This window comes from Oncorhynchus mykiss, chromosome 12, assembly GCF_057628025.1.
Source record: "Oncorhynchus mykiss isolate SJ-2025 chromosome 12, ASM5762802v1, whole genome shotgun sequence".
Taxonomy (NCBI): domain Eukaryota; kingdom Metazoa; phylum Chordata; class Actinopteri; order Salmoniformes; family Salmonidae; genus Oncorhynchus; species Oncorhynchus mykiss.
Genome location: NC_143033.1, coordinates 75,939,572 through 75,952,363, shown reverse-complemented (window position 1 = coordinate 75,952,363; position 12,792 = coordinate 75,939,572). Strand labels below are relative to the sequence as shown.

General features: G+C 40.0%; 1 protein-coding gene across 1 annotated transcript in view; it reads left to right on the top strand.

The window, feature by feature from the left end:
* Window positions 1-7,550, top strand: part of LOC110538264 (heparan sulfate glucosamine 3-O-sulfotransferase 4) — a 91,858-nt gene extending 84,308 nt beyond the window's left edge. The window contains exon 2 of the mRNA XM_021624979.3: window positions 5,357-7,550. Coding sequence (XP_021480654.1) covers window positions 5,357-6,011 — 655 coding nt within the window. The 3' untranslated portion in view covers window positions 6,012-7,550. The remainder of the gene's footprint in view (window positions 1-5,356) is intronic.
* Window positions 7,551-12,792: the final 5,242 nt, after the last annotated feature.

The window sequence follows — 12,792 nt, the reverse complement described above, 5'->3', positions numbered from 1 at the left end:
GCCACAGACTTAGTCCCACCTAGCTACAGTATTTTAAGATTAATGCACAAACTGTAAAATGACTAAAATGTCAAATTCAGAATCTAAAGCCATTTGAGTTATTAATCAACATTCAGTCTTTGCTTTTTTAATTCCATGATTCCTGGATCAAGAATTCAACTAAAACATCCTGTTGTGAAACATGTACTGTATAGTACAATGACAGTGTGCACTGTACTGTCAAACAGCACTCTGGGTTGATGACAATGTCTTAACATGGGTATATATTGAATGTTATCCATGGATGGTTTTATGTCACTTTGTTCGAACGGTGGTATGAGCCATATGGGGCTTTCTCTGATGTGAAGTGGTTTTATATATTTTATGCCCACATGCTTATCCACGCACTAATAGATGTCCTTCACTCGTCACTCATGCAAAGGCCTTAGTATGAGAGAGATGTGTGGAGTTTCTTCCATCCATGGTCAGCTGCAGCCAAATCTCCTAAGTGGCCAGATGAGTGTTCCTAGCTGTTTTTCCCATGCAGGATAGGAAATCTATCAAGTTCAATCTGTCATATTGTTAATTGGTTCTGCATAACCAAACCAGATTTGCAAAAATGCCCTGGATACACATTTTACTCTTTGCTTCTGACATACTCAGGTGTGACCAGCAATTACTGTCTGGGCTTTTATTTTATTCCAATAAATTCTTGACTGTGTTTGGGTATGGTAAATAAATGACGTTGAGAGACAATGACGGTGACTGACAATTTGTACTTGTCTATTCACTGCGGTGCTCTGAAGCAGAATACAGGCCATCACATCTGCTTGTTGTTGTAATTGCAACACCAATCGTATAATATAAGGGCTATTGTGAGCAAATTGTATGTGTTTAGCCTGAAGCACTCTCTTCAGTTCATCCAAATGCACATAAACAAACACAAGTGAGGAACATTTAGAAGTAACAACGTATATATTCAAATGAGGGGCATGTTACCAGTATTGTAGACCTGTGTATTTGAGTGCTGATAAAAACAGTAATGTTTGAAAATATTTTTCTCTTAGGGATGGATCTGCAGAGTACGGTTTCGGTTTCTGATCTAAGCCACAGAACTTAAAAGAGTGATACAGAAAATGAACTTGAAAGCTGCCGATAAGATCTTCTGAATCCTTGAAATGCGATTGCTCCTATTCTCCTCCTCTGGCTTTAATCTTGTGAAAAATAGGCTAATTTACTGCCCAATGTATAATAATAATGGCCTAATCATGCAGTTTATTATGATATTCCAAGGATCCATGAAGTTTTTTTTCCCCCTTGCCTTTGTTTTATTTCATGATGTTCTATGTCCAAAGAGAATGTGAACATTGCTTCAGATCTCAGCGCGCCGGTCTGCTGTTGTGGGTAGAGAAAGTGCCTGGCTCCCCCACTGTTGGAAGTGGAATGGTCTTCAGGGGATCTCAAGAAGTGAGCGGGAAAAAGGTTTTGATCAGGACCAGCTGTCAGTTCTCTAGTTAACTCTTCCATTGAAGCACACTGTTCTTCTGCAGTATAATGGGCTTATTTACAGCGGGGAGTCTGTGTTCTGTTTTAATTCAACTCACCTCTCTCTATTTTCGCACTAGCAAATTGTACACCAATGTTGTGCTCATTACCACGTACCAAGTAAAATTCCAAAGCTGGGAGATGGAAGTGTGCCAGAAAACAGCTGCAAAATGCCCCCGCTTTTCTTCTACAAAATAATGCTTTCATCCACTAACAAAGACAGAATAAGTCCATTTACAGTATTCCTCACGAGAAAAAAATAAAATGTTGTTTTCTCCCTGGATAGGACCCACAGTGTGTGGACTGCTCAGGGATTGTACAAATACCATTGACATAACATGGCTTTGTGAGTTCGATTCAGTACCAGTGCCACGATGAAGCCAAATGAGAGATTGGAGCAGCTTTTATTACTGTGCCAATGTTTTATTAGAAATGACCAAGCCTCTCAGCAGCAATGTTTTCCATACACCAAGAAACAGCTTGGCCTTATTAGTGGCCGGGATGCAAATGAATATTTTCCCCAACTCGTCATGCCTCAACATTTTCTTCTTTAATGGTTTTGACAGGGCGTAATGAAACATATTCATTGAGGGAAATGCATGGGCATGTTCCAGAGCCCACTCATAGTGAATGTAGCAGAATACTTCCTCAGTCGACGTTTAAGAGATGGACATTAAATGGCACTGTTGGTAGTCTGTGTGTTGAAAGGAAATATGCATTTCCTGAATGTTTTGTAACTGCTCCAGACGTGTGAATGTAGCATTCATTTTGTCTCTATGTGAAATGGTTTAAAGCTGTGATGGTCGGTGGGGTGAACCTATACCTAGTTCACAGTGCACAGATAGGGGCACCCAACCTGGCGAAGCAACTATATTTACAATAGGTGTTTGTCTGAGTCTTGGCCTAACATCTGTAGCTATCCATTGGTTGGAGGATTCAAAGGACATTCCATTTGCATGAGTTTGAAACACCTGACAGAAATGATCAGTGCTGTCATCCTCTTTTTTCCCTCTGTATATTAGAAATCATGACGAGAAGCAATTCAATTGCTTTTAACTTCAAAGCAGCAAATGAAAATGAATTTGAAAAAAACAACCTTTTTCCTGTTTACAATGTGCTACTTCAGAGCAGCATGCTTTCAAAGTACTTATTGAAATGACCTTTTCTACCCTCTCATATTGAGAACTGCAGCTTTGTTGTCATAACATGTAGTAGTCACACAGTTTTTTTCTCCTGTCTAAGTTGATACAAGCACGACCACCATGTACTGTACTGTCATATAACCACTGTATCCCGTATGCTTCAGGAGCAGGACGTGAGTGACTCACTGTCTTTCAGGAAACGGGAAGTCCTTACACTTATGTTAGATAGGACTGGATTCAATACGTATTGCCGATGCTCGGCGTTGTAGCCCTATTATCGTGTAAAGACAATGTTCCCGCATTAGCGGAGACTGCATTCACAATAAGCGCTGCATATGCTGGCTCAATCAGATATTACATTTACATTTCAAGCGCGCTATGAATTGAATCCAGCCCTCAGTGTATAAATTAGAGGGTCTGCCGTTATGGTACAGAGGTAAATGCTAAGAGATGTGTTATGTGGTCTAACTGAGTAAACAGCAGATGGTTCGCCGGGCCTCTTTAGCGTTCTGTGTTTTATTTACTTACCCACCTGAATGACCCAAGTTGAGCTCAACAGCTGATGCGTAGAGAAATTAGAGTTAACTTTTTGCTCTTGTTTACTTCAGTTCCGCCAGAGTGCAAGGCCAGAGGAGTCATCTGCCTGGCGCATGCAGGAAAATTAGCTTGTTTATCAGCATTGTGATTTCTGTTCCGCCTCTCTGTTCCACTGACATTTTCGATGTACACGATCCATGACGGATTCATTCTCAATCAGTTCGACCTCAATCGGAGATGAAGGTATCGCGTGCTTGTTCAACCTCCATATATATATATTTTTTAATTAAGCCTGATTAGGACAATAGCCTATTATGTGGCTGACTTTTATATAGAAGAGGTCACCTTGAGAATAATGTATCTGTCTTGTCAATGGGATGTTTGTGTCAAAGAGGCATGACACGTTACTGTTGAGGCGTGCTATTTTGTGCTTATGGTTCTATATAGGATGTGCCGTACATAGGTTGTTTCAAGGCGATTCATTGTGGTGTGTTTTATTGAGTTTCCTCTCTCTGTGCTTTAGTTCTCATACACAGTGATGGCACACCCTCGCTACTATCTAACATGCTCTAGACTTTACTTTAAATAGCCATCAGCTGAAGACCTTGAAGGGAGAAAAACAATCTTTAGCCATTCATTACCCCACTGAGGAAGTGTGGAACATTGATGGAATGTAATGAAAACTAATACTCCTTCCAGTCACTATGCAATCTGTAGGTATGTTTTAAATCCCATTACAGCTTAAGAAATAGCCACAGCCTCTATAGTATCTTGAGCAAAACAGAATCCAGAGGGAAATTACCCATCGGGAGTGCAATACTGTTACAGAAATGACATTAACAGACCACTTGTGAGACTTGAGGGCCAGTGTCCATGTGTGTGTTTATGTGGTGTGAGGGGAGTCAATATGTATATACATAACACTTGATTTGTTTCTCCCAGTAAGTTGGATTCTTTGCAAAGAGAACAGTTCATATAGAATGCGTCGTGGATGCAAACAATGGATGTGGCTATATTGTACCATCTTAGGTCTATGCTGATGACCATCTAAATTGATCAAACATTGTACTCTTCGTGTCTGTGAAAGTGGAATCATTTATTTTGAAGGAATGTAATAATAATGAGATGTAGATTTCACAAATTCAAAGAAAATATAGCATGACTAAGACTATAATTACTTGTATACAGCAAGGAGATTGTAAAACATCAAATCAATAGCATTTAGTACCGTGTTCAAAAACTTGTATTATATTTCATGTTTCTATTTGGTGTAAGTATATAAAGGCTATACCATTCACAGCTTTTAATGTGGCCAATTTAGACTGTAATCATGTCTAAACAAATAGAACATGGATTGCAATGAAAAACAATGTAAACATTTAATATTGATTTGCTGGAGGTAAGCATAATGCTTATCCATAGAGGTAAACAGTGAAACTGTAGGAACTAATCTCTCTTTCGTATGTATGAATTACATTTGCTTCCACATTGATTTATCCCCCAACTTAGTCCCAGAGACAAAGTTGAACATAACATTTGCGGCACTGGCAAATGGTTTCCTGTTATCCCTGAGATAAATCTCTCAAGGCAGGGGCATTTCTGTTCTACTACAAATTATCACAAAGAATCGTGTAATTAATCACTATTCCCTTCAATGAACAGCCTCTAACCTTAAGAAAGAAAAGGAATAAGTGTGTTGCACACAACGCAGAAGTGGGAGTGAATGCTAAGGAATGGAACTCAAGGCAGGCACACAGTGTGGAGCACACAGAATAAATGTATGACAAAACAATACCCCAGGCACCAGCAGTATTAATGATATGCAGTGAACTCATTATTAAAGTTCCAAAACAGCTCCTGGAGTAACACAGATGGAGCCAATTAGGCAATGAGCATACTTGCTCACTTGCCGTTACATCTTCTGTTTCTTTTATCTTGCACATATTACAGATGAAATAAGTTGTATGTTTCTCCTCGCTACATAATGTCCAGTGATAATAACAGTTATTTTCACTTGTAATTTCAAATAATTTATTGCTCATTAAATACCAAATTTGCTTGTACCCTGTCCTTGAGTACCTCATTTGTGTTGCAGTAGGTGCAGAGAGTTCAGTATTAACAGAGCTGAGGTAACTGCTGCTTTGTGTTCACAGAGATCTGATGCCTTCGACGCTGGAGGGACAAATCACCATGGAGAAGACACCCAGCTACTTTGTGACTAGCCACGCCCCAAAACGTATCCACACGATGGCCAGGGACATCAAGTTAATTATTGTGGTCCGCAACCCTGTCACCAGGGCCATTTCTGACTACACACAGACTCTGTCCAAAAAACCTGAGATCCCAACCTTTGAGGTTTTGGCATTTAAGAACCGGACGCTGGGCCTAATAGATGCATCGTGGAGTGCTCTACGTATAGGGATCTACGCGCTCCACTTGGAGACGTGGATGCAGTACTTCCCTCTCGCCCAGATGCACTTTGTCAGTGGAGAGAGGCTTATCGTTGATCCCGCTGGCGAGATGGGCAAGGTACAGGACTTTCTGGGACTCAAGCGAATCGTCACGGATAAACACTTTTACTTCAACAAAACGAAGGGATTTCCTTGTCTCAAGAAGCCAGAGGACAGCAGCACCCCGAGATGTCTTGGCAAATCTAAGGGGAGAACTCACCCTAAAATTGACCCGGACGTTATCCGCCGACTGCACAAGTTCTTCAAACCCTTTAACATGATGTTCTACCAAATGACTGGCCAGAACTTTGAGTGGGAGCTGGAGGAGGGCAGTGACTCTCGGGGCTCTCAGAACTAACAGACGGTTGCCCCACGTCACAGCCACAGCTACACCACCAGCCTTTCTCAATAACACATCCACTGTCTGTCCCTACCGCTTCATCCTCTGAGAGAGTGCTTGAGTACGTCAATCAATCATGGCTGTCTTTGAGAAGGTGTCTGCATCCAAAGGGAAAAAAGAGTTTACCGATATGCTTCTATTCTCTCCCTCAAAACTAAAACATTATTGTACATACTATACATAAAATTATATTTATATTTGTGAAGGGGAGAGGATTTTATTCCTTTTGTTTTAAAAACATAGAGCTGATATATGAATCATGTCGACTATGACGATGCATGCGATAAGTTAAGTGTCCTTACCTCCTGAGCCCTAAGGGTGTATTCTGCCTGCTTCTTCTCCTTTTACTTTCCGTGCAGTTTGTTGCACTTTCACCCACACCCACCAGCGTACAGTACAAAACAGTCATACTACTCAGATGACGGAGGCCATGAAGTATTCTGGAGGATTTATTTCAACACTCTGTAGAGATAAAAGAAAATAAATGAATCTTACAGTACAATTATCCCTTGACGTGACCCTCATGTCGTATTTGAGGTTGTCCGTGTATGTATTATAAATGGAGACTATTCCTTTTTTGTCAATCCAAGTTTACCAAAGCATAGCTTTCATTTCCTCAGAATCAATATTTTTGTTGACCTGCACATGTTTTAAACGAATGTACAGTACATATATTTCAAATAGTTTTTATATATCATCATTTGTGAAGCTGGAATTGGCATATGGTGTATAAACTAAATTGTATTTCTCACACGCATCAAGGGATTACTGTAAATGTCACACCCATGCAAAGTATCCTATGCCCAGTAATCTGAAGTAACAGTATTTGAGGTGTGCACAAAGTATATTATAAATGGAGGAAAACTATTCTAAAAACTATTTTATATAGAGCTATTATATGATAAATGTGACAGAACTACAACGGAAAAAAATTTGCAGTGAGAATTTACGAGCCAATGGGGTTCTCCTGTTATTGTTAAGTCGATGAGGTGAAAAACAACAGAGGAGGACCCAACAGAAGGGTGTTAACAAACATCTGGTGCCACGCAGTCTTCTGTCATTAAGAGATAAATGGGTTAATTAAGTAAACCTGGAACATCAGTGTCAATGTCAAATTGAGGATTTGCTTCAGACAAAATGTTAATATGCACAGGTTTACCCAGTAAATCTCCCATATTGTTTTGAGAGTATCATGTATCTGACTGGAATATGTCAACCTGTTGAGGAAACATTATGTACATCATCGCATTTCAACCCACTTGTGCTCATCTTCATCCAGGTTTGTATACATGGCACAGATTATAAGAGTTTTGCAGTTCTTTTTTGCTTTTCTATAAATGTTACTTTATGTCTCACTCGATGAAATAAGAACCGTCATCCTTTTTGCATAGCTTTCTGTGCGTCTGTCTGCTGTCTTACTACTGTCTCTGGACTTTTCATCAATTGAGACAATCAATGCAGTCAATGAGTCAATAAATACAGTCTTCTACACATCAATGGTCGCCCACAGCTATGATGCATTACACTGTTCATCTTCCCTGTTTCCTGGTCGGCCATGACAGGCTGGATTGGTTCACTCTCTGCCGGCCTCCCTGTCACCCAGGGGAGGCTGGGTGCAGCAGCTCGTTACACAGAGCAATTGATTCAATCAAGGTAAGAACTATACTACCCGTTCGAGCACTGAGCATGAACACTTACCTCAGAGCCTCAGTTTCCCAGTCACACCTTCCACTGAGGCTTCCCTGTGCCGATATCCCCTGGTGTCTTCCTCTGAACCTCTGTCTCTCTCTCCGTCCCCGGAGCACACTCTCTCATTCCTCACATGATTCTTTCTGTCTAGCACTACTCTCTCTGTTCAGTTTAGAACAGAAATGCGGGGTCATAAATAAGATTGTTTATAGTTTGACTACTTTGGGGAAAATGGTAGGTTGCATCAAATCATCAAATTATAATGGGATTCTGCTGCCTGTTTTAATAGTGTGTTGGTTTTACTCTGATGAAGAAACTGCATTGAATGCATATGCTTAGAGGTGGAGAAATGGGATTTCTTGCAAAAATAATACTTTTCATTTGCCAAAAAATCACAAACAAAATATTCTAGCTAGCTAATCACTATATTGCACACAAAAGCAATTCTTTTTCTGGCAACTCATTTAAACATTTTCCATTCTAAATATGTAGCAAACTTTCAGATATTGCTTGGAGAAGTTATTTCCTTTTAATTAGGGTCCATGCTATTAAGGCAAAAAAAACAATCTGCTGAGTCAGTGTGCTTGAGAAACTAGGGCTGCACAACTAAGAGATTAAACAAGAGGGTTGAGAGGAAAAATGGGGAGAGAAGAAGTTGACATTATAAACACACAATATCAATCATACTTTTAGGAAACACCTCCTTGGTTTCTCACTTCAACAGAGTGATCAAAGTAAGATCCAACATCTGTATGCCCTGATGGACTCAAATTCATAGTTGTTTTACCAATTAAAACATAAATTCCCCTCGGACATTGTTCAGAGATGCCGCGTGGAAGGACAAAGACACCTAACGTGTCATGAAAACAGATAAAAATGTATACAAAGCATGTAAGTATCTTCTCTTTGTGTACCAAAGTACAGTCCTCAGTCGGTGGAGTAGTGTAGTGCTTTGAAACGCCTTGTGAGAGTTCCATTGTATGAAAGGCATGCAAAGCTGTCCTCCACATGTTTCTCCCTATGGGGGTCGTGGGGTGTTTTTGGCTCGGCACGGTGGTGGTGTGAGGAGACAGAGGAGAGAGGAGCTCTACTTAGACAACGGGAGGAGCCTCGCCCACTCATCACAACCACTATTGTTTTGCCGTCATCATGCTCCCCGAATGTACAAATGAATGTCTGTCACTCAATACCTGTAAGGAGATAAAAGAGACCATGTATAATTTCCTCGCAAGTGGCATCCGCAGTACTTCACAGTAGCCTACTGTCCAATGAAAAAAAGCTCTTTATACACATAGCCTAGCTCATAGAATGACGGAGAAGAACATTAAGGCATGAACATAAACAACAATGATGCAAATCTACCATTGGAAAAAACGATAAACTAAGGGCTGGATACAATCCGGAGCATGGAAGATCCGATTTATAGTGCAATTGAAATGTAAAGGTAATTTCTGACAACATTCTGTATGCAGCTTTTACCATGAATGCAGTCTCTGGGTGTTACTCAAAATGCACACTATCGTGCTCTGAGCCTGCAAGTTGGAGCACGGGAGGGTCGGAGTATGTGTCCAAATCCAAAGTATGCGAAACGGAGCACGGAGAGCACTTCTCGAATACGTACTTTGCAAGCTTTAATGGAAAGTGTGCAAAGAAATATGACGCAGCCACTTAAAAAATGACCAAAATGTTATTGAAATCAATGGCGGCCATTATTTGAGTTGAAGCGAGAGAAAATTCACTCTGACTTTGAAATTAAATGTTGCCTATTCACATCTCATATGTTGCCTGACTAGAATATTTTATCTTGACACGTTAATAAATACATGCTGCGTTCAGTTTTGCATTTTTACCTGCGTACGTACCATAGATCGCAAGCCCATAATAAGTCAATAGGACTAACTGGCTAGCTACTATTGTTACAGTAGCTAGCCACGAAGAATTGTTAACTAGCTACTCACAAAGAATTTACATCTATCTTGCATAATATTAGTTTTAGGTCATTTTGCCTTTTAAACTATCTGGTTAGCTACATTATTATGATTCACATATAGCTAACTGACAGTTATGAAGTAAAACGGTTGCTTTGTGTATATACTGTTTAGTCTATTGTTGTCCATTGTCCTGGCTGGAAGAAGGTTCAGTGAACGGGGAGGTCTAGACTGAGGTAATACAGTAGGGGGAATGTGAGTGCTTCTCAAATGTTATGTTTTATGCGTTCTCCACACTCTCGTCCTCACAAGAACGTATTCAAGAGAACGTCGTCAGAGAACGCACTCGGAGCATGAGAGTGTGGATGCATATTGTAGTATGCATATTGAGAAACACCCTCTAAATTTCAATCGTGCTGTAGCGCGCTACTTCCACATTCCGGATTGAATCTAGCCCTTACTCTCTCTCTCTCTAGTGAAACTGTTACGTCATTTTGTTTTGTTATTCAAGATTGAGGCCTTTTAAAAACAGGAATTTGTCATCAAATATGTTAGGAGAAAGGGTCCTTTTTAACACAGTACAGTAGTTTGCCATGTCTAGAAATAATCATTCTAGTTAGCTACATTGCAGTCCAATCTTACTTTGACTGGCTAAAAGCGAAACGTAATCTCAAATGGAAACAAACAATTCCTGTAAAGTACAATAGAATGCATCTCAAGAGGATCCAGCATATCATTTACATGAACTAAACTGATCTTGTCTAGAGCCATGGAACGTTTATGATCTAGCTATCACTGTAGGAGTGGGGGGGTGGGGACCTAAATAAGTAAACTGTTGTCTAGAGCCATGGAACGTTTATGATCTAGCGATCACTGTAGGAGTGGGGGGGGGGGGGGGGGGGGTCTAAATAAGTAAACTGTTGTCTAGAGCCATGGAACGTTTAGGATCTAGCGATCACTGTAGGAGTGGGGGTGATCTAAATAAGTAAATTGCTGTTGTAGAGGAGGGGAAGGGGTGAGCTTGTTTTTCATCCTCATCTCAGAGTATCAATTACAACACTATTTACAGTGCACGGAGGCCTGCATTGTCTGGGATCACCCTTCTGATGCCAGCAGAACAAAGTGTTGTCTATATAAAGAAGCATTTTTTTTCCCCAATCAATATCTCTCTGCATCCGATATGCTCCTCCTCCTAAAGGAGACTAATTTCTTGATCCATCATTGTTGGTAATGGGCTCATTAATACAGTGTTGATTCATTTTCTGCTGGGTGGATATTAACCTTTTGCCAGCAATCATTAATTATGTTTGTCAGAGGTGTGGTCAGTATGTATTGTGAATTAGATTCTTGGAGGCCACATAAACAAACCTCTTAAAGAGCGACTGAACACACTGACTCTGCATGTGTTTCTCTGTTGCTCATTAAGAAAAAAGAGTTTCAGTCTTGGGGGTGTGGTTCGATGTGGCTTTTACAGATTTTTGTCCCCAAGGAGCCACCATAGAACAAAGACAGTATTACTTCCTCAAAATAGTAAAAATAAATCTAATATAACTCAAGATATCTGAAATGAATTTTGACATGTTTTGCAGAGGTTTAAGTCGTGCAATTTTATGTCTAGCTAAGGTGTTTATTGCAGTATTTGTCATTTAAAAAAATGTGCAATTATCGTTTTAAAGTCAGATCCAATGTCCCAATGGGCAGGTCTGTCTCTCTGTCTGTGTGTTCTGAAGAAGGAATGGCTAGAGTGCAATCATTTCAGCTGTGTATTGTGCTAAGCCTGTCACATGCTTCCGAGTCAAACCAGTTCGCGTATATATTATGACAACATTTTGTGACATTTTTGTTCGTTTTGAGGCAACTCGAAGTTCGGTAGCCGAAGTCTACACCCCTTTTTCGATGATTTGTCAACAGTACTACTCCTAGTAGGAGTGGGAGCTATGGATGGTATTCTTCAATTAAGTGTTTGTTGTCATTCAATGAGAGATGACTAGTTTTCATGCAAAACAAATCACCTGAGAAATACTGCACCAAACATTTGAGTTAGATTTAAAATTGCGCGACTAAGAACCCTGCAAAAAAGTCCAAATGAATTAATTACAGATTTCTTGATTTATTAATTCGGACTATTTTGAGGAAGTTGTTTGGCTATGTTGTTGCTATGGCATCTCAACAGTAGTGTTGCTTCTTTTTTCTAATTTTTCAAGTGAAGGTCTTTTAAAGGACTATGCGAGGCACAGATGTTCGCTTCGCCCAGCTTAGTTCTGCTGGGAGCAAACTGAATCTAGTATGCGGGTGCCTTTAATGGGCAAGTGAGCATTGTCGGAATCAAAACCCAACCCTCAAGTAAGTCATGAAGAATTCACTTACAAAACCTTGTTTTGGACGTGACTAACATTATGAACAATATTATCCTTTACACTTTGTAGTCAATAAATGTTTCTGACTATGCCCTTTAAAATGGAAATATTACAGTTCACTGCATTTACTGTCTGTTGATTACAGTTGCCATACCGATAGACTCGCTACTATCTCCCTGTTCATGTTCTATTTTCCTTTGTACACAATCATGTACGTTTGCCCTGAAACTGGCAGCAGTGGTCCCTCATCTTGCTTTGTTCAGTGATGCATGCCTTCGGGGGCAATTATTATGCTCTGAAAAATCTAAAAACTCATGGTACAGTAGGTGATCAAAAATGCCTGGCCTGATGCATCTGATAACAGCTTCATGTAAGGGGATAGGGTAATGTTAGCTTTAGACATGCTAGTGATTGGTCAATGTAAGGGTTTGAGGACGCCAGGGGTGTTCAAACTCTGCAACTGGAATATAAACCACTTAAGTTCTCAAAATAACTTTTCACCAATTATACACTCACTAGATATCACATACGATGCTGCACTTCTTTATTTTCTTAATTAGGCTTAGTGCCCATCCATCAATAACTCCTATTCTCCTATGAGGGTTTGGTCTCCCCTCTCATTTGTCAGCAAAGTAAAATATTCTCAGCCTAATTAGAAGGTACGTTTTTCATGAGGGTATTGAGAGTAACAATTATCATGTTGATTTTTAAAGAAAGACATCTTGCTCGCTACAAGAGACTCACTCCGACGTCATTGCAATGACA